Below are 22,908 nucleotides of genomic sequence, written 5' to 3'. Positions count from 1 at the left end.
ATTTATGTATTAAAGGCCTAATTCAGAATGAGTTGTAGTTCTGTGAAAATCTGCAAAACCACACTCCTTCCACTATCATGTGGGGGCCACCCCGCATGCCAGGCCCTTCTGCCCTGCTAAAATGTGAGTGCTTTACTAAACAGCGAAGCCCTAACAATGTCCCTCTATTGTCTGGAACGCCCCCTCCAACGCCGCCGTGATGCCCCAAAACACGGCAACGACGCCCTGTCATCACCCCCCGCTGGGACTTAGATTATGTGCAATCACAATCTAAGTCCACGCACATGTGCGCAGTGGCGTACGCGCATGCGCAGAAGTTTGGAAAATACCAATTAGCGATTTCCGCTCTTCAGCGATCCATCCTAAATCGACCCCTAAATCCAGTGCGGAGTCACTTTCCACTCTCTCCAAGCTTTGTCTGATCTCAGCTAACCAGGAGCTACGGAGGCCTGAGTTTACTGCGACCACAGCAATGATGCGCCATGTCACTTGCAAGTGACTGAACCCTGCTACAAAAATGTAACTGATGATGATAAGTATTAACGTTGTATTGTGAGCTACTGTAACTTTAAGAGAAGGAAAATGTGTTACACGTACATATTATAATTATGTGTTTGTGGAACACACCCCATTATGACAGTGTTGCCGTTAAACAACCGATTTCTATGGCGGTTCCCACCTACATTTGATTAATTATCGTGAATTATATTTTTAATTGTGAAACTAAAAATACAGTTTTCCATAACGCAAAAAAAGAAATAATGTGACAAACAATATATTTCCATCCTTTTTCTAACATAGAAAAACATAGCACAGTTTTCACACAAAAAAAAGTTGTATTATCTGATTTACATTGAAATGCATCTGGATAAGATGACTTTACAAGAGATCTTAAGAAATCAGCTTTTACGTGACTTTTGTGTGTCAGACTTAATTTCTTCTTTATAGTTGGCTATTTGCTGACTGATCCATTCAAGGTAACGATCCACCTTGGTATATACGCCATAATTATCCAGTCTCCCGCATCCCTCTCCCCAGCTCACTAAGCCAATAAGAAACCAGGCGTCTCCAAACCTGGTGACCATGGGCCCCCCACTGTCTTTATTGCAAGCATCCTGATTCTCCCCCAACCTTCCAGCACATAACATATTACCAGATACATGGCTATTCATGACTTCCGAGCAATTCTCTCGGGGAACTATGGGGATCTGTATGAAGCTGAGGATCTTAGAGCTGTTGCGCCGTGATCCATCCTGGCTTCCCCAGCCCGTTACTATGGTCTCAGTGCCTTCTAGCGTCAGATGTGTTTCAGCAAGTCCTTTACTTGGTAGACAGATGGGCAACACATACTTGTTATACACTGCTGGCTCATTGAGTCGCAGTAGGGCTATATCATTATCTGCAGTCTTAGGTTTGTAGTCAGGATGCAGGATAATCTCAGACAGAGAAAACTGTTGCTCGGTGCTTTCCAGTTCTGCACGGTCATATTCACCTGTTTTGTGACATGTACAGAGAGATATATAAATAGAGGCTAATATCTCGTATTATTCTTATGTGTACCCTTTATAGAATAATAACTGCTAACACAAATCAAAAAATAAAATGTGGTGCACAACCTAAAACCATGTAGTAAAACAATACTATGTCACAATTAGACAATAGAAACACACAATTAACTGGACTGATATTAATTATACAGATAATAAATCTGAATGCTTGGGGATCTCAGTCACAACAGACGTAAGGTGTTAAAATGGAAATAAAAGATTATTCAGGTTTGTTAGCAAACCAAAAAAGTTAGCAATTGGGCAAAACCATGTTACATTGCAGGTCGGGCAGATGTAACATGTGCAGAGAGATTAAGATTTGGGTGGGTTATATTGTTTCTGTGCATGGTAAATACTGTCGGCTTTATTTTGACACTGCAGTTTAGATTTAAGATTGAACACACCCCACCCAAATCTAACTCTCTCTGCACATGTTACTCTCTCTGCAACATGGTTTTGACCAATTGCTAAGTTTTTTGGTTTGCTAACAAACCTGCATAAGGACCACAGACCACAATTATTCAAAAGGGAACATGCAATTACAGTAGGTGAGATTCGTTTTCAGCGGATTGAAACAGCCGGACATCGCGATTAAAAACCGATGGTCATTATTGCGGTATCCAATTATGGTCTGTTTTGATCACCTGAAAGCGGACCTGCAATCACGCAAAAACACATGGGATCGGGGATAAGTCCTTAAATCACCTGAAGCATAAACCACGTTGTGCATTGTGCCGGGGGTCGGAGTGGGGTAGGGGGGTGGAGTGCACCGCATTGGGGCTAATAGGATAGCCCCTCGACGATACAATTACCCGCGGTCATTGACTGCGGGTAATTGCTTATCCCCTAAAGTATATACTTCATATATGTAGTTGAAATATTCCCATACACATCACGCACACTATCAATTTCAGCTGGAGATCTTGAAGATATTAACATCATAGGATGATGCAATATATAACTTTCATTGGCTGAGTTAAGAATAGTCTCCTGGATTCATATTCCACAGACTAATCCATGTAGATTGAAGGACAATAATAATAATAATAATAATATGTACCCATTTGTGTTTATAGAATATTGTAAGGTTCATATGACCAAATGTTGTTGATCCACTGCTCAGTGATCCATTGCTTAGGCTCACAAATGTGCATTTCCAGGCAGTTTACCCATTGAAACCCAAATATAAGATCCTGCCCTGTGAAAATCTCAGATCATTATGGATAAAACTGTCTGCTTGCATCACAAGTTTGTAATCCGTTGATCTGTAGTTGCTCCATTGTTTTACTTTTCCTGAATTATGCCCCTCCATCCACAGCTGTCCTTTCCTGACGATGTCATTCACACATCCCCTTAGATTTTGGTGCTCATGAAACATGAGCAAGTTAAGCGGTCTTTGTCAAAGGTGTTCATGTAACACACAATTACCACTTTCCCAGTGTCACTAAGGTGACACTCCTCTTGCATTTTCTAGAAAAGGGACACAGGGTCCAAAAGACGCTGCACAGGTGAATATACGGAGTTTTAGGAGATGTCGATAGTCTAACCAACCAATTAAAGAGAATATTTACAAAAAGGGCCAAAGGGCCTTATATAAGTCAATAGGGGTTGGAGGTGCGCCACTAAGCTAAATTATAGTATTTTTGGGGTGGGGATTTAGTTGTGAGCCACTAGTGGGCCTACCACTAAAAAGATGCTTATTGTGTGGCGCACTCTTTTTTGAAAAAAAAAAAGAGTGCGCCACACAATAAGCATCTTTTTAGTGGTAGGCCCACTAGTGGCTCACAACTAAATCCCCACCCCAAAGACACTCCTCTTGCAGCCACATTAGCCATAATTTGCAACCAAACATTTGTATACACGACCCATGATGGTAAAGTATGTTATATACAGTAATAATTCAAATATTTTAGTTCCAGGTTAAAGAATCTTTGAAAAGTCCCAAAGAACAATAATAATAATAATAATAATCATAATAATAATCATAATAATCATAATAATAATCATAATAAAAATAATAATTATAAGACTAAAAGTAATTTTAATCCTGTGTGGTTACATGCACTGCCTGTGGTGCGAGTGTCAGTCCTGTGTGGTTACATGCACTGCCTGAGGTGCGAGTGGCAGTCCTGTGTGGTTACATGCACTGCCTGAGGTGCGAGTGGCAGTCCTGTGTGGTTACATGCACTGCCTGAGGTGCGAGTGGCAGTCCTGTGTGGTTACATGCAATGCCTGAGGTGCGAGTGGCAGTCCTGTATGGTTACATGCACTGCCTGAGGTGCGAGTGGCAGTCCTGTGTGGTTACATGCACTGCCTGAGGTGCGAGTGGCAGTCCTGTGTGGTTACATGCACTGCCTGAGGTGCGAGTGGCAGTCCTGTGTGGTTACCTGCACTGCCTGAGGTGCGAGTGGCAGTCCTGTGTGGTTACCTGCACTGCCTGAGGTGCGAGTGGCAGTCCTGTGTAGTTACATGCACTGCCTGAGGTGCGAGTGGCAGTCTGTGTGGTTACATGCACTGCCTGAGGTGCGAGTGACAGTCTGTGTGGTTACATGCACTGCCTGAGGTGCGAGTGGCAGCCCTGTGTGGTTACATGCACTGCCTGAAGTGCGAGTGGCAGTCCTGTGTGGTTACATGCACTGCCTGAGGTGCGAGTGACAGTCTGTGTGGTTACCTGCACTGCCTGAGGTGCGAGTGGCAGCCCTGTGTGGTTACATGCACTGCCTGAGGTGCGAGTGGCAGTCCTGTGTGGTTACATGCACTGCCTGAAGTGCGAGTGGCAGTCCTGTGTGGTTACATGCACTGCCTGAGGTGCGAGTGGCAGTCCTGTGTGGTTACATGCACTGCCTGAGGTGCGAGTGACAGTCTGTGTGGTTACATGCACTGCCTGAGGTGCGAGTGGCAGTCCTGTGTGGTTACCTGCACTGCCTGAGGTGTGAGTGACAGTCTGTGTGGTTTCATGCACTGCCTGAGGTGCGAGTGGCAGTCCTGTGTGGTTATATGCACTGCCTGAGGTGCGAGTGACAGTCTGTGTGGTTACCTGCACTGCCTGAGGTGCGAGTGGCAGTCCTGTGTGGTTACATGCACTGCCTGAGGTGCGAGTGGCAGTCCTGTGTGGTTACATGCACTGCCTGAGGTGCGAGTGGCAGTCCTGTGTGGTTATCTGCACTGCCTGAGGTGTGAGTGGCAGTCCTGTGTGGTAACATGCACTGCCTGAGGTGCGAGTGACAGTCTGTGTGGTTACCTGCACTGCCTGAGGTGCGAGTGGCAGTCCTGTGTGGTTACATGCACTGCCTGAGGTGCGAGTGGCAGTCCTGTGTGGTTACATGCACTGCCTGAGGTGCGAGTGGCAGTCCTGTGTGGTTACCTGCACTGCCTGAGGTGTGAGTGGCAGTCCTGTGTGGTAACATGCACTGCCTGAGGTGCGAGTGACAGTCTGTGTGGTTACCTGCACTGCCTGAGGTGCGAGTGGCAGTCCTGTGTGGTTACATGCACTGCCTGAGGTGCGAGTGGCAGTCCTGTGTGGTTACATGCACTGCCTGAGGTGCGAGTGGCAGTCTTGTGTGGTTACCTGCACTGCCTGAGGTGCGAGTGGCAGTCCTGTGTGGTTACATGCACTGCCTGAAGTGCGAGTGGCAGTCCTGTGTGGTTACATGCACTGCCTGAGGTGTGAGTGGCAGTCCTGTGTGGTTACATGCACTGCCTGAGGTGCGAGTGGCAGTCCTGTGTGGTTACATGCACTGCCTGAAGTGCGAGTGGCAGTCCTGTGTGGTTATATGCACTGCCTGAGGTGCGAGTGACAGTCTGTGTGGTTACCTGCACTGCCTGAGGTGCGAGTGGCAGTCCTGTGTGGTTACATGCACTGCCTGAGGTGCGAGTGGCAGTCCTGTGTGGTTACATGCACTGCCTGAGGTGCGAGTGGCAGTCCTGTGTGGTTACCTGCACTGCCTGAGGTGTGAGTGGCAGTCCTGTGTGGTAACATGCACTGCCTGAGGTGCGAGTGACAGTCTGTGTGGTTACCTGCACTGCCTGAGGTGCGAGTGGCAGTCCTGTGTGGTTACATGCACTGCCTGAAGTGCGAGTGGCAGTCCTGTGTGGTTACATGCACTGCCTGAGGTGCGAGTGGCAGCCCTGTGTGGTTACATGCACTGCCTGAGGTGCGAGTGGCAGTCCTGTGTGGTTACATGCACTGCCTGAAGTGCGAGTGGCAGTCCTGTGTGGTTACATGCACTGCCTGAGGTGCGAGTGGCAGTCCTGTGTGGTTACATGCACTGCCTGAGGTGCGAGTGACAGTCTGTGTGGTTACATGCACTGCCTGAGGTGCGAGTGGCAGTCCTGTGTGGTTACCTGCACTGCCTGAGGTGCGAGTGACAGTCTGTGTGGTTTCATGCACTGCCTGAGGTGCGAGTGGCAGTCCTGTGTGGTTATATGCACTGCCTGAGGTGCGAGTGGCAGTCTGTGTGGTTACATGCACTGCCTGAGGTGCGAGTGGCAGTCCTGTGTGGTTACATGCACTGCCTGAGGTGTGAGTGACAGTCTGTGTGGTTTCATGCACTGCCTGAGGTGCGAGTGGCAGTCCTGTGTGGTTACCTGCACTGCCTGAGGTGCGAGTGGCAGTCCTGTGTGGTTACATGCACTGCCTGAGGTGCGAGTGGCAGTCCTGTGTGGTTACATGCACTGCCTGAGGTGCGAGTGGCAGTCCTGTGTGGTTACCTGCACTGCCTGAGGTGTGAGTGGCAGTCCTGTGTGGTAACATGCACTGCCTGAGGTGCGAGTGACAGTCTGTGTGGTTACCTGCACTGCCTGAGGTGCGAGTGGCAGTCCTGTGTGGTTACATGCACTGCCTGAGGTGCGAGTGGCAGTCCTGTGTGGTTACATGCACTGCCTGAGGTGCGAGTGGCAGTCCTGTGTGGTTACCTGCACTGCCTGAGGTGTGAGTGGCAGTCCTGTGTGGTAACATGCACTGCCTGAGGTGCGAGTGACAGTCTGTGTGGTTACCTGCACTGCCTGAGGTGCGAGTGGCAGTCCTGTGTGGTTACATGCACTGCCTGAGGTGCGAGTGGCAGTCCTGTGTGGTTACATGCACTGCCTGAGGTGCGAGTGGCAGTCTTGTGTGGTTACCTGCACTGCCTGAGGTGCGAGTGGCAGTCCTGTGTGGTTACCTGCACTGCCTGAGGTGCGAGTGGCAGTCCTGTGTGGTTACATGCACTGCCTGAGGTGCGAGTGGCAGTCTGTGTGGTTACATGCACTGCCTGAGGTGCGAGTGACAGTCTGTGTGGTTACCTACACTGCCTGAGGTGCGAGTGGCAGCCCTGTGTGGTTACATGCACTGCCTGAGGTGCGAGTGGCAGTCCTGTGTGGTTACATGCACTGCCTGAGGTGCGAGTGGCAGCCCTGTGTGGTTACCTGCACTGCCTGAGGTGTGAGTGGCAGTCCTGTGTGGTTACATGCACTGCCTGAGGTGCGAGTGGCAGTCCTGTGTGGTTACCTGCACTGCCTGAGGTGCGAGTGACAGTCTGTGTGGTTTCATGCACTGCCTGAGGTGCGAGTGGCAGTCCTGTGTGGTTATATGCACTGCCTGAGGTGCGAGTGGCAGTCTGTGTGGTTACATGCACTGCCTGAGGTGCGAGTGGCAGTCCTGTGTGGTTACATGCACTGCCTGAGGTGTGAGTGACAGTCTGTGTGGTTTCATGCACTGCCTGAGGTGCGAGTGGCAGTCCTGTATGGTTATATGCACTGCCTGAGGTGCGAGTGGCAGTCTGTGTGGTTACATGCACTGCCTGAGGTGCGAGTGGCAGTCCTGTGTGGTTACCTGCACTGCCTGAGGTGCGAGTGGCAGTCCTGTGTGGTTACATGCACTGCCTGAGGTGCGAGTGGCAGTCCTGTGTGGTTACATGCACTGCCTGAGGTGCGAGTGGCAGTCCTGTGTGGTTACCTGCACTGCCTGAGGTGCGAGTGGCAGTCCTGTGTGGTTACCTGCACTGCCTGAGGTGCGAGTGGCAGTCCTGTGTAGTTACATGCACTGCCTGAGGTGCGAGTGGCAGTCTGTGTGGTTACATGCACTGCCTGAGGTGCGAGTGACAGTCTGTGTGGTTACATGCACTGCCTGAGGTGCGAGTGGCAGTCCTGTGTGGTTACATGCACTGCCTGAAGTGCGAGTGGCAGTCCTGTGTGGTTACATGCACTGCCTGAGGTGCGAGTGACAGTCTGTGTGGTTACCTGCACTGCCTGAGGTGCGAGTGGCAGCCCTGTGTGGTTACATGCACTGCCTGAGGTGCGAGTGGCAGTCCTGTGTGGTTACATGCACTGCCTGAAGTGCGAGTGGCAGTCCTGTGTGGTTACATGCACTGCCTGAGGTGCGAGTGGCAGTCCTGTGTGGTTACATGCACTGCCTGAGGTGCGAGTGACAGTCTGTGTGGTTACATGCACTGCCTGAGGTGCGAGTGGCAGTCCTGTGTGGTTACCTGCACTGCCTGAGGTGTGAGTGACAGTCTGTGTGGTTTCATGCACTGCCTGAGGTGCGAGTGGCAGTCCTGTGTGGTTATATGCACTGCCTGAGGTGCGAGTGACAGTCTGTGTGGTTACCTGCACTGCCTGAGGTGCGAGTGGCAGTCCTGTGTGGTTACATGCACTGCCTGAGGTGCGAGTGGCAGTCCTGTGTGGTTACATGCACTGCCTGAGGTGCGAGTGGCAGTCCTGTGTGGTTATCTGCACTGCCTGAGGTGTGAGTGGCAGTCCTGTGTGGTAACATGCACTGCCTGAGGTGCGAGTGACAGTCTGTGTGGTTACCTGCACTGCCTGAGGTGCGAGTGGCAGTCCTGTGTGGTTACATGCACTGCCTGAGGTGCGAGTGGCAGTCCTGTGTGGTTACATGCACTGCCTGAGGTGCGAGTGGCAGTCCTGTGTGGTTACCTGCACTGCCTGAGGTGTGAGTGGCAGTCCTGTGTGGTAACATGCACTGCCTGAGGTGCGAGTGACAGTCTGTGTGGTTACCTGCACTGCCTGAGGTGCGAGTGGCAGTCCTGTGTGGTTACATGCACTGCCTGAGGTGCGAGTGGCAGTCCTGTGTGGTTACATGCACTGCCTGAGGTGCGAGTGGCAGTCTTGTGTGGTTACCTGCACTGCCTGAGGTGCGAGTGGCAGTCCTGTGTGGTTACATGCACTGCCTGAAGTGCGAGTGGCAGTCCTGTGTGGTTACATGCACTGCCTGAGGTGTGAGTGGCAGTCCTGTGTGGTTACATGCACTGCCTGAGGTGCGAGTGGCAGTCCTGTGTGGTTACATGCACTGCCTGAAGTGCGAGTGGCAGTCCTGTGTGGTTATATGCACTGCCTGAGGTGCGAGTGACAGTCTGTGTGGTTACCTGCACTGCCTGAGGTGCGAGTGGCAGTCCTGTGTGGTTACATGCACTGCCTGAGGTGCGAGTGGCAGTCCTGTGTGGTTACATGCACTGCCTGAGGTGCGAGTGGCAGTCCTGTGTGGTTACCTGCACTGCCTGAGGTGTGAGTGGCAGTCCTGTGTGGTAACATGCACTGCCTGAGGTGCGAGTGACAGTCTGTGTGGTTACCTGCACTGCCTGAGGTGCGAGTGGCAGTCCTGTGTGGTTACATGCACTGCCTGAAGTGCGAGTGGCAGTCCTGTGTGGTTACATGCACTGCCTGAGGTGCGAGTGGCAGCCCTGTGTGGTTACATGCACTGCCTGAGGTGCGAGTGGCAGTCCTGTGTGGTTACATGCACTGCCTGAAGTGCGAGTGGCAGTCCTGTGTGGTTACATGCACTGCCTGAGGTGCGAGTGGCAGTCCTGTGTGGTTACATGCACTGCCTGAGGTGCGAGTGACAGTCTGTGTGGTTACATGCACTGCCTGAGGTGCGAGTGGCAGTCCTGTGTGGTTACCTGCACTGCCTGAGGTGCGAGTGACAGTCTGTGTGGTTTCATGCACTGCCTGAGGTGCGAGTGGCAGTCCTGTGTGGTTATATGCACTGCCTGAGGTGCGAGTGGCAGTCTGTGTGGTTACATGCACTGCCTGAGGTGCGAGTGGCAGTCCTGTGTGGTTACATGCACTGCCTGAGGTGTGAGTGACAGTCTGTGTGGTTTCATGCACTGCCTGAGGTGCGAGTGGCAGTCCTGTGTGGTTACCTGCACTGCCTGAGGTGCGAGTGGCAGTCCTGTGTGGTTACATGCACTGCCTGAGGTGCGAGTGGCAGTCCTGTGTGGTTACATGCACTGCCTGAGGTGCGAGTGGCAGTCCTGTGTGGTTACCTGCACTGCCTGAGGTGTGAGTGGCAGTCCTGTGTGGTAACATGCACTGCCTGAGGTGCGAGTGACAGTCTGTGTGGTTACCTGCACTGCCTGAGGTGCGAGTGGCAGTCCTGTGTGGTTACATGCACTGCCTGAGGTGCGAGTGGCAGTCCTGTGTGGTTACATGCACTGCCTGAGGTGCGAGTGGCAGTCCTGTGTGGTTACCTGCACTGCCTGAGGTGTGAGTGGCAGTCCTGTGTGGTAACATGCACTGCCTGAGGTGCGAGTGACAGTCTGTGTGGTTACCTGCACTGCCTGAGGTGCGAGTGGCAGTCCTGTGTGGTTACATGCACTGCCTGAGGTGCGAGTGGCAGTCCTGTGTGGTTACATGCACTGCCTGAGGTGCGAGTGGCAGTCTTGTGTGGTTACCTGCACTGCCTGAGGTGCGAGTGGCAGTCCTGTGTGGTTACCTGCACTGCCTGAGGTGCGAGTGGCAGTCCTGTGTGGTTACATGCACTGCCTGAGGTGCGAGTGGCAGTCTGTGTGGTTACATGCACTGCCTGAGGTGCGAGTGACAGTCTGTGTGGTTACCTACACTGCCTGAGGTGCGAGTGGCAGCCCTGTGTGGTTACATGCACTGCCTGAGGTGCGAGTGGCAGTCCTGTGTGGTTACATGCACTGCCTGAGGTGCGAGTGGCAGCCCTGTGTGGTTACCTGCACTGCCTGAGGTGTGAGTGGCAGTCCTGTGTGGTTACATGCACTGCCTGAGGTGCGAGTGGCAGTCCTGTGTGGTTACCTGCACTGCCTGAGGTGCGAGTGACAGTCTGTGTGGTTTCATGCACTGCCTGAGGTGCGAGTGGCAGTCCTGTGTGGTTATATGCACTGCCTGAGGTGCGAGTGGCAGTCTGTGTGGTTACATGCACTGCCTGAGGTGCGAGTGGCAGTCCTGTGTGGTTACATGCACTGCCTGAGGTGTGAGTGACAGTCTGTGTGGTTTCATGCACTGCCTGAGGTGCGAGTGGCAGTCCTGTATGGTTATATGCACTGCCTGAGGTGCGAGTGGCAGTCCTGTGTGGTTACCTGCACTGCCTGAGGTGTGAGTGGCAGTCCTGTGTGGTAACATGCACTGCCTGAGGTGCGAGTGACAGTCTGTGTGGTTACCTGCACTGCCTGAGGTGCGAGTGGCAGTCCTGTGTGGTTACATGCACTGCCTGAAGTGCGAGTGGCAGTCCTGTGTGGTTACATGCACTGCCTGAGGTGCGAGTGGCAGCCCTGTGTGGTTACATGCACTGCCTGAGGTGCGAGTGGCAGTCCTGTGTGGTTACATGCACTGCCTGAGGTGCGAGTGGCAGTCCTGTGTGGTTACCTGCACTGCCTGAGGTGTGAGTGGCAGTCCTGTGTGGTAACATGCACTGCCTGAGGTGCGAGTGACAGTCTGTGTGGTTACCTGCACTGCCTGAGGTGCGAGTGGCAGTCCTGTGTGGTTACATGCACTGCCTGAGGTGCGAGTGGCAGTCTGTGTGGTTACATGCACTGCCTGAGGTGCGAGTGACAGTCTGTGTGGTTACCTACACTGCCTGAGGTGCGAGTGGCAGCCCTGTGTGGTTACATGCACTGCCTGAGGTGCGAGTGGCAGTCCTGTGTGGTTACATGCACTGCCTGAGGTGCGAGTGGCAGTCTGTGTGGTTACATGCACTGCCTGAGGTGCGAGTGACAGTCTGTGTGGTTACCTGCACTGCCTGAGGTGTGAGTGGCAGTCCTGTGTGGTTACATGCACTGCCTGAGGTGCGAGTGACAGTCTGTGTGGTTTCATGCACTGCCTGAGGTGCGAGTGGCAGTCCTGTGTGGTTATATGCACTGCCTGTGGTGCGAGTGGCAGTCCTGTGTGGTTATATGCACTGCCTGAGGTGCGAGTGACAGTCTGTGTGGTTACATGCACTGCCTGAGGTGCGAGTGGCAGTCCTGTGTGGTTACATGCACTGCCTGTGGTGCGAGTGGCAGTCCTGTGTGGTTACATGCAATGCCTGAGGTGCGAGTGGCAGTCTGTGTGGTTACATGCACTGCCTGAGGTGCGAGTGACAGTCTGTGTGGTTACCTGCACTGCCTGAGGTGCGAGTGGCAGTCCTGTGTGGTTACATGCACTGCCTGAGGTGCGAGTGGCAGTCCTGTGTGGTTACATGCACTGCCTGAGGTGCGAGTGGCAGTCCTGTGTGGTTACCTGCACTGCCTGAGGTGTGAGTGGCAGTCCTGTGTGGTAACATGCACTGCCTGAGGTGCGAGTGGCAGTCCTGTGTGGTTACATGCACTGCCTGATGTGCGAGTGGCAGTCCTGTGTGGTTACATGCACTGCCTGAGGTGCGAGTGGCAGTCCTGTGTGGTTACATGCACTGCCTGAGGTGCGAGTGGCAGTCCTGTGTGGTTACATGCACTGCCTGAGGTGCGAGTGGCAGTCTGTGTGGTTACATGCACTGCCTGAGGTGCGAGTGGCAGTCCTGTGTGGTTACATGCACTGCCTGTGGTGCGAGTGGCTGTCCTGTGTGGTTACATGCACTGCCTGAGGTGCGAGTGGCAGTCCTGTGTGGTTACCTGCACTGCCTGAGGTGCGAGTGGCAGTCCTGTGTGGTTACATGCACTGCCTGTGGTGCGAGTGGCAGTCCTGTGTGGTTACATGCACTGCCTGAGGTGCGAGTGGCAGTCCTGTGTGGTTACCTGCACTGCCTGAGGTGCGAGTGGCAGTCCTGTGTGGTTACATGCACTGCCTGAGGTGCGAATGGCAGTCCTGTGTGGTTACATGCACTGCCTGATGTGCGAGTGGCAGTCCTGTGTGGTTACCTGCACTGCCTGACGTGCCAGTAACAGTCCTGTGTGGTTACATGCACTGCCTGACGTGCCAGTAACAGTCCTGTGTGGTCACTGATGTTTTGCTGTTAAAGCCAGTGCATGGTTTTAGTGTGTGATTGCAGTGGTCTCCTCTCATTATCTTCAAGTTCTAAGCAGCCTGAAAACTATTTACAAAGTTCCCTATTTTATGGATGGGCAGATATACAAGTACAGGCAGTACTAGGAAAAAAGCTTAAAGACAAGGAAGATTCTATTTATTTCATGCTTACCTACATTCTGGCTGCTCTCTGCGGGAGAGAGCAGCCAGGTCGGCTAAGAGGGCGGGCAGGGGAGGCTGTGACGTAGAGGAGGGGGTGGTCCGGAGGCGGGACGGGGGCAGAGCAAGGGTGGGGCGGGGCGGAGCAAGGGTGGGGTCACGATGCCGCCTCCTTTAAGCCACCCCCCCGGCTCTGTAATGCCGTGATCACCGGCATTATACTGCAGGGGGCGTGGCTAGGATGACGCGATTCAGCAAGAATCGCGTCATCAACTGCCCGGACCGCCCACTTTACACACTAAGTGGGCGGACGGGCAGGGGGATTCCGCGAATCAGGAGACTTGCCTGCTCTACCGGAGGGCCGGGAGGGTCACCCGATTTTCGGGAGCCCTCCCGGCCATTCGGGAGCGTAGGCAAGTATGATTTATTTATTTATTTTTTTCTTTACATTGATGATCACAAATCAAGAAAATACTGTATTTCACCTTACCAGTCCTTCAGCTGTTTCTGATAGCTGGCAAAGACTGATTAGTTTTGCTGCCTCACGGCATCAGTTTGATTCTAACCACTGTGATGTTTCTATTCACAGTGTTCGGGTGGGTTTCCTCCGGGTTCTCCAGTGTCCTTCCACACTCCAAAAATATACTTGTCGGTTACTTGGCTTCTGACACAATGACCCCTACAGTGTGTGTCCATGTAGTATGGAATACAGATTGTAAACTCCAATGAGGCAGGGAGCAATGGGAATGACTAAATATTCCCTGTAAAGTGCTGCGTAGTATGTGTGCGCACTTGTTCATTGGATACACTCGGTCACATTCAGTTGTTTAAAATTTCTTGTGCCAATTATAGCTCACATTCTAAAATGTTGTTGCACAACTGTACCGAAATCCGTTTTACTAAATTGGAGCAAACAATATGCCTTCTCCTCCTTGTCTGACTAGTCACATGACGCACATCCGGTTGCTTACGTCACCATTACCATCCGTGGTTAAAACATAACAGTTCTTCTAAGAAACTGTGTATGGTATGTGTCATTATCTTAAATAGTTGTTATTTTATAAATTGTTAAAACTGTCTATTTTGTAATAACTGTATAATCAAGAGGGTGAATCTAAATAAAAATATGTAAAAAGCACTTAAATAATAGACAAAGGGATTAAAATGTTCTCTTCAAAAGAGTGTAGGATTACTCCTGATTGATTTAACCCCTTGAATAACTAATGTGCTCATGCAGGTAAGAGAATGCTATGCCCCTACACTGATAAACAGGTAGCACTCTCCCCCAAATGTGCCTTTTCCTGCTATGACTGATGAAGGGTCCACCATATTCCCAAAGCACTGTGTCTGTACTCCAACTACTTTAGAATAAACTACAGTACTACTCTCCTATCTGATTATGGCCCAAATGTATTAAGCCTTAACAAGAGAGAAATCTGAGACGCATAAGGAGAGATAAAGTACCAGCCAACCAGCTCCTAACTGTCATTTTTCAAACACAGCCTGTGACATGGCAGTTAGGAAGCTGATTGGCTGCTCGTCTCAGATTTATCTCTTGTTAAGGCTTAATACATTTGGGCCATAGTGTGGATTCTTCTTTATGTAATGTAAAATGACTGTAAGTCACGTGGTAACAAGTGGCAGTTTCAGAGGTGGGGCAGCAGCACAATCCAAAATTCAAATAGCAGAGGCACACCAACTGCCAGTGAGTCCCGGCTACCGATGTTTGGAAGTGTTTGGGGTGGCAGTTGGTCTGGCTCCCCTATTTGAATTTTTGTTCTGCGCTGCAGCCCCACCTATGGAGCCACTACTGGTGGTAACCCTTTAAAACACGGATAGTCGGATACTCAATTGTACTGGTGTTAAATGCATTTTGTTACTCTACTATACAGTATGTGCTGTAGAGAATCTTTACATATAGTGGGTCATTCCGAGTTGATCGCTAGCTGCTTTCGTTCGCTGCGCAGCGATCATGCAAAAAAATTGCACTTCTGCGCATGCGTCGCAATGCGCGCGCGCATCGTACTATTACAACGAACAATGTGGTTTCACACAAGGTCTAGCAAAGCTTTTCAGTCGCACTACTGGCCGCAGAGTGATTGACAGGAAGAGGGCATTTCTGGGTGTCAACTGACCGTTTTCAGGGAGTGATAGAAAAAACGCAGGCGTGCCAGGAAAAACGCAGGCGTGGCTGGGAGAACGCAGGGCGTGTTCGTGACGTCAAATCAGGAACTGAATGGCCTTAAGTGATCGCAAGTGCTGAGTAGGTCTGAAGCTACTCTGAAACTGCACAAAATTATTTTGTAGCCGCTCTGCGATCCTTTCGTTCGCACTTCTGCTAAGCTAAAATACACTCCCAGTGGGCGGTGGCATAGCGTTTGCACGGCTGCTAAAAACTGCTAGCGAGCAATCAACTCGGAATGACCACCATAATCCCCTAGTAGTGAGCAACATAAGAGTATATGGACTGTTGATGTCATTAATTTCTGCAGGCTAATTCCTGTAGGCTAAATAAAAGGTAACGTGGGATGGGACTGGGTAAGTAACACAGGTAAAGACACCAGTCTGCTGCCTTCTTTAGAGTACAATGGAGTCAGTAAAAGCTATATGAAAATGTTTGCAACTATAAAAGTGTGAATAACAAACAAGACATAAATAGTTCATCCGTTTCATGGACAGACACTTACCAAGCCGCACAGAGTACTTTCCAGTCCGTGACATGCAATGAGCTGCAGTCAGAACCCATGATGGGTGAATCAGGACTCCACCACAGTGAAATCTCTTGTCATGAAGTAGCAAAGCCTGCAATCACAAGAGGAAGCAGAGGTACTGATGGTCAGGGACAAGAACAAAGCAAAGCATGCTTTTTTTTATTAACTGTAAAGTGCCACAGTAATGCTCAGCGCTGGGCAATAGAGGAACAGCCTGCATATGAAAAACAGTGATAAAACTATTACTGTATATGCAACATAGGGTCACTGACAGGGACCAATTATTGAAGCTACAGGTAAAGGATTTACAAAATCAGTACATTCTTATGTGTTCCATCCACTTCATCACAACATAGGGTGCGACTGCTACTTGTGGCTCCTGTTATGCTTAGAGAGAAAGAAGACTCTTTTGTGGGTGAACTCTTAAGGCACGTACACGTGTGTACACGCCCGCCCAGTTTATGACGTCAGTCCCCGATGGATCGGGCAGTGTGTATGCACAGCACACTGCCCGATCCGTCCATAGATATATTTGCCGATCAATTGATCTGCAGATATATCTTTCCAGTGTGTACCCACCGTTAGAATCAGTCAAAGAAAGACACCCGGATAGGTGTTTTTCTATGTAGTCTGTTCTACCGCAATACTTCGCTATTTGCAGAACCCACTCTTGAATATTTACGAGCAAGTATACCCACGGGTTCACACAATATCGATTGATTTATGGTTTCGGTGACCGGTACTGACAACGAATACCACATATCTGGTCCCCCTATTTAGGGACATATGCATTTGCTAATAAATGAGACCACTCGTGAAGAATTTTAATTAATTTATTTATTTGTTGTTGTTATGTTAGTGTAGGACACACCAACTGTCATATTTTAATAATGTATCAATAAATATTTATGTTTTAATATTTCAACACTATAGTCTTTCTTTGACTGATTCTAGAGGGCCCCATACACTAGAGCGATAATGCCCGATTTCATCCGATTTGGGCATTCGGCTCGATATATTGGATGAAATCGGGCATTTTTGAGGTGTTTCCGATCTGATCCGATGTGCGTTCCCGTGAGCATCACATCGGATCCCACCGTTTGAATGTGCTGCCCATTCAATCAGATCTGACCTGGGGGCATGGCTGGGATCGCCCAAGATACATTGTATGTAAAAGGACAGCATACATTGTTTCTTGGGTGATCCTGCTCCCCGGGAGGCTGCCGGGGTGATCGCCTGCGACATGCGGTCGCATAAGTGTGTGGGGCCCTTAAGAGTGCACCCACAAAGGAGTCTTCTTTCTCTCTATGTGTAATTGCCTAGTACAACACTGACTCAGGGTGCACCACCAACACAAACATCTAGAGGAATTTATCCTCAGTATTTGTTCTAATTTTGTTTTTTTTCATGCTGGTAAGTATAATATCAATGGTCAAGTGCGGTATCCCCCACCATTTTCTCCTGTTATGCTTGCCATCTAGAAATGGGGTAGAGTATTCCGAAAACTTTAGGCCCCATAACCTTGGGCATCTGGCTTGTGCTCTCTCTATTATAACTCATCACTGGTTACAGCTCATACTTGATTGTTGTCAATTCATTTGGCTAGTATCCCAATATTGCATTACAGGGACAAGCCAGGGACTTACTTGCCAGGGACTGTCACCTTTACGTCCTTTCCTTGCTCCCGTGAGACGGGCTGAATAGTCAGGGTTGAATATTTTCATTTTGCCACAAGGAAACTCCACTGCAAGACAAAGCACACAGGGCCTAATTCAGACCTGATTGCTCGCTAGCTATTTTTTTCCATGCTGCGATCAGATAGTCGCCGCCTATAGGGGAGTGTATTTTTGCTTTGCAAGTGTGTGATCGTATGTGCAGCCGAGCATTACAAACAAGTTTTGTGCAGTTTCTGAGTTGGCCAGCGCTTACTCAGCCGCTTCAGACACCCGCCCTGCAAACACTTGAACACGCCTGCGTTTTTTAAAACACTTCCTGTCAATCTCCTTGTGATCGGCTGTGCAAATGGATTCTTCGTAAAACCCATCGCACAGCAACAATTCGCTTTGCACCCGTATGACGCGCCTGTGCATTGTGGTGCATGCGCTGTTCTGACCCGATTGCAGCGCAGCAAAACATTTTAGCGTGCGATCAGGTCTGAATGACCCCCACAGATCCTCCATTTACATACTGACCTGAGTGTACTTGTGCACAAAGCACATATGGCAATCACAACCTGTGCACACTACCCTGTGCTTATTCTCCAATGAGAACAAGGGCCCTCATTCCGAGTTGTTCGCTCGTTCTTTTTCATCGCATCGCAGTGAAAATCCGCTTAGTACGCATGCGCAATGTTCGCACTGCGACTGCGCCAAGTAACTTTACTATGAAGAAAGTATTTTTACTCACGGCTTTTTCTTCGCTCCGGCGATCGTAATGTGATTGACAGGAAATGGGTGTTACTGGGCGGAAACACGGCGTTTCAGGGGCGTGTGGCTGAAAACGCTACCGTTTCCGGAAAAAACGCAGGAGTGGCCGGGGAAACGGTGGGAGTGCCTGGGCGAACGCTGGGTGTGTTTGTGACGTCAACCAGGAACGACAAGCACTGAACTGATCGCACAGGCAGAGTAAGTCTGGAGCTACTCTGAAACTGCTAAGTAGTTAGTAATCGCAATATTGCGAATACATCGGTCGCAATTTTAAGAAGCTAAGATTCACTCCCAGTAGGCGGCGGCTTAGCGTGTGTAACTCTGCTAAATTCGCCTTGCGACCGATCAACTCGGAATGAGGGCCAATATTTCTGTTTAAAATGTGATCTAGATTGTTACAGAAATACATAATATAGACTGTATATTGAAAGTAATTTATTGATTGCTTGGAAGAGAACAAAACAAAGTGACCTACAACTTTTCCACAAAATACAGAAAAACAAAACATTAAAACTAAAATTAGTCGGGTCTGTGGTGTATATATAACTGTAGTAAAAAACAATTAACCCAGCACTATACAAAAGTCTTTACCACACCAACCCATTGAAAAACATCAATATAGAAAATAACCAGATTACATTTAAAGGAGAAAATTATTGTAATATCTCACTAAGACTAAATTATTTGTGAAGATCCTGCTCTCTACAGTTATTATTTAGAGTTATATATGCAAAGAGACTGAAAAAAAAATGCATCTCTGCGACCTATTCGGTCTCATTGCCCTAGGCTGCAGCTCCCTCTTCTGCAAGCTGAGATGACACTGCCTTGTGACTGGAGATCAGGAGGAATTCTATGTGCGGGCAAGCAGGCTGGCGTCCGGGATGCTGTGGTCAAAGGTCGTGGCCGCAGTCACCCAGCAGGCGCCTGCCATCCGTCTACATCCCGTCTGCAGCAGGTGCCATGGGCTGCGTGGGCGTCCACTGCAGCCGACTCCATTGAGGGAGACAGTTATACGCTAGAGGTCCCACTCTAGCATCTGACTCCCTGCTCACCTCCAGACGTTAGAGGTCAAGTGGGACCTCTAGCGTCTGACTGTCTCCGCAATGGTGTTGACTGCAGCAGATGCTTATACAGCCCATGGCGCCTGCTGCAGCCAGGGTGCGGCGGGAGGCAGGACCCCTGGCAATGAGCTGAAACCCCTGGCAATGAGCAGGAAACCCCTGACAACGAGCATGGAACCCTCAGCATGAAACCCCTGACAAGCATGAAACCTTGGGAAACGAGCATAAGGCTCCTGGCAATTGGCATGAGACCCCTGGCAACGAGCAGGAAACCCCTGGCAATGAGTATGGAACCCAGAGCATGAATCCCCTGACAACGAGCATTAGACCCCTGGCAATGAGCAGGTAATTTAAAAAGTAATTAGAAGCTTTACTCTGGGGCATAATTTGTAAGGGAAATTATTGTGTGTGGGGCATAAAATGGTATCGGGGCTTAACGGTATGTGGAATAATGTATAATGGGCATTACAGTGTATGACAATGTGTGGCATTATGGTGTGTGGTATAAAGTGTAATGGGCATTACAGTGTGTGGCATAACGTGTAATGGGCATTACGGTGTGTGGCATAATATGAAATGGGCATTATGGTGTGTGGCATAATGTGTAATGGGCATTAAGGTGTGTGGCATAATATGAAATGGGCATTACGTGTGTGGCATAATGTGTAATGGGCAGTAAGATGTGTTAATACGTTGTAATAGGCGTTACAGTGTGTCGCATAACGTGCAATGCGCATTAAGGTGTGTGGCATAAGTTGTAATAGGCATAACGGTGTGTGGCATAACATGTAATAGGTGTTACAGTGTGTCGCATAACGTGTAATGGGCACTATGGCGTGTGGCATAAGTTGTAATAGGCATTACGGTGTGTGGCATAATGTGTAATGGGCATTAAGGTATGTGGCATAATGTGTAATGGGCATTATGGTGTGGCATAACGTGTAATGGGAATTATGATGTGTGGCATAATATGTAATGGCCATTATGGTGTGTGGCATAATGTATAATGGGCGTTACAGTGTGTAGCATAATGTAAAATGGGCATTACGGTGTGTGGCATAATGTGGAATGGGCATTACAAAGTGTGGCATAATGCGTAATGGGCATTATGGTGTGTGTAATAAAGTGTAATGGGCATTACAGTGTGTGGCATAATGTGTAAGGGGCATTACTATATGGAGGAAATATGACAAATAACGTAAATGGCATGAATCAGGTTTTTTCCCCCTTTGTTTTTCTTTTTCCTGTGTTGTATAAGAGGTTCTCCATGGCGTAATGCGTATAAGGGGTACTACTGTGCGGTGTAATGTTAAATGGTACAATTCTGTGGTCACGTCCCTTCCATATGAAACCACACCCCTATTTTTCCCCGCAAGACTTCAGTGCGCACTAACTCTGTTTAGAATGGGGGGGGGGGGGGGGTGCCAAAGAAAACATTCATCCAGGGCTTAGCGAATCGCTCGCATGTTAGTGGGGGGAAGCAGGGGCAAACGCAGGATTTGCAAGGGGGGGTTTCCGGATATGTAAAAAAAAATTTTTTATATATATATATATATATATATATATATATATATATATATATATATATAGCGTGATGGCAGCAGTCTGGGACTGTGGTAACTTGAAAATGTATTTGTTCTATTAATGTTTCGGGAGTGCAGTCCTAAAAGTTGAAAGTATGAAGCACTTAAGCTTTACTTTTACACATCTGGAAAGCCCTAACACCCTGCAAATAGACTGTGTACATACATACATACATACATACATGCATGCATGCACGCACACACAAAAAAAAATACATACAGTACATGCACAAGATCTTCTGCACATGAATCTGCTGGACGCACTCCTGTTACTGATACACAGTACAGCTGCGCAGTTTAGTGCAGCTGAGTGCCCGCCGATCCGGAGTTCAGTTCAGCCAACTGGCCGTTGCACCCCGCAAGCATGCCTGCATCTACAGGCGGCCATATCAGTTACAGCCGCAGCAGGGGCGGATTGGGATGGAAAACCAGCCCAGGAAACCTCTGCAAGCAGCCCTAATGGGAGTGGGGTCTGTTGAGGGGTGGAGCCTAAGGGGGTGGACTAAATTACTGATTTCTAGTGTAAATAATAGGTGTCCCAGATTCAAGGGATTTTATGGCAAGCCGAAGCTATAGAGAGAGAGAGAGAAAGAGAGAGAGAGAGAGAGAGAGAGAGAGAGAGGAGTCTGTGTTTACAGGAGGATGCAGAGAGGCACTGGAACCAATGTCTGTGGACCAATCACTCTGCCCCATACCTTACACTATGTGTCATGGGTGACAGTGGGACACATGTACACGGGGAGACAGTGGGACACACGTAGGTGGGGTGACAGTGGGACACACTTCCCCGTGAGACAGTGGGACTCATGTATGCTGGGAGACAGTGGGACACACGTATGCGGGGAGAGAGAGAGGGGCACACGTACGTGGGGAGTCAACGGGGCACACACGCGGGGAAACAGTGGGACACACATACATGAGGAGACAGTGGGGCACACGTACGCGGGGAGACAGTGGGATTTGTATGTGGGGAGACAGTGGTACATATGTACGCAGGTTGGCAGTGGGTCATGCACAGAGTGGGACAAATGTACGTGGGGTTGCAGTGGGTCATCTATGTGGGGCGGCAGTGGGTCATGTATGCAGTGGGACATATGTATGCGTGGTGGCAGTGGGTCATGTACATGGGGTGGCAGTGGGTCATCTATGTGGGGCGGCAGTGGGTCATACACACAGTGGGACATATGTACGCGGGGTGGAAGTGGATCATGTATGCAGGGTGGCAGTGGGTCATGCACTGAGTGGGACGAATGTACGTGGGGTGGCAGTGGGTCATACACACAGTAGGACATATGTACGCGGGGTGGCAGTGGGTCATGCACAGGGTCTGCCAGTTCTGCCAGTCACCATAGTACTGTGCCCCAACCCATGCTTAGGCACTAACCTGAAAGTCCTTTTGAAAGTGGAAGCGGCTGTCTCCCCCCAGCATCCAGTCCTGCGGCTCACAAGGCTATGTGTAGGAGTGAGTCGGCTATCTAGGAGGCTGCCAGTGACTGCTGTTTTGCTATTCGGAGTCAGGCACACCGCTAGCTTATCCTGTACAGCAGCGGGTGTCCAGCACAACTTGCGGTAACCGGCGGCATCTGCTCACAGTGGGTGGTCTGGGGAACCAGCCATACTGCTCTGAACTCTGGATGGCTCCACCCCCATTTTTACTATTGCCGGAGCGGCCAGTGTGATACACTGAGCCAGCGCTGGCTTTCATGCAGCCCGGCGGCCAGCCCAGGACACCGAGAGGGGAGGGAAGGTTGGCACATCAGAGCCGGCCAAGGGGGAAGTGATCCGGCGTACTAAGCCGCCCAGAGCCGGCCTTAGGCATAGGCAAACTAGGCAATTGCCTAGGGCATCTGGTATGCCTAGGGGCACAAGCAGCTTCTGCTGATTAAAATGATATGCAGCATGCCTATATTCTGTGTGCAGCATTTTGTATGCCGATACAGCCACAGTCACACACAATATATAGGCATGCTGCATATCATTTTAATCAGCAGAAGCTTCTTGTGCATCCTAGCCACATAGCACATGCAAATAAGATGCATTTTCCTAAAAAATAGGCACCCAACGTTAGCAGAGCTGCCAGTTGACTCACGCCAGAGACTATATGTGTCATTATTTGTATAAGGGCATTAATAATGTGTAACATATGTGTAAGGGGCACTATGTGTGTCATTATGTGTATAAGGGCATTAACAATGTGCGGCATATGTGTAAGGGAAATTATGTGTATAAGGACATTAATAAGGGTTGGC

At 49.9% G+C, this 22,908-nt stretch overlaps 1 protein-coding gene across 3 annotated transcripts in view; it reads right to left on the bottom strand.

Moving 5' to 3' along the window:
* Positions 1–774: 774 nt before the first annotated feature.
* The window catches only part of LOC134909208 (vitamin K-dependent protein C-like), a 109,120-nt gene continuing 86,986 nt past the window's right edge, over positions 775–22,908 (bottom strand). For all 3 annotated transcript variants that reach the window (XM_063915855.1, XM_063915856.1, XM_063915854.1), the window contains 3 exons: positions 17,236–17,333; positions 15,566–15,680; positions 775–1,492 (listed from right to left, as the gene is read on the bottom strand). In XM_063915855.1, the coding sequence (XP_063771925.1) occupies positions 900–1,492; positions 15,566–15,680; positions 17,236–17,333 (806 nt within the window). In that variant the 3' untranslated portion in view covers positions 775–899. The remainder of the gene's footprint in view (positions 1,493–15,565; positions 15,681–17,235; positions 17,334–22,908) is intronic.

Source organism: Pseudophryne corroboree, chromosome 4 (assembly GCF_028390025.1).
Source record: "Pseudophryne corroboree isolate aPseCor3 chromosome 4, aPseCor3.hap2, whole genome shotgun sequence".
NCBI classification, from domain to species: domain Eukaryota; kingdom Metazoa; phylum Chordata; class Amphibia; order Anura; family Myobatrachidae; genus Pseudophryne; species Pseudophryne corroboree.
This window is presented reverse-complemented; position numbering and strand designations above follow the sequence as displayed.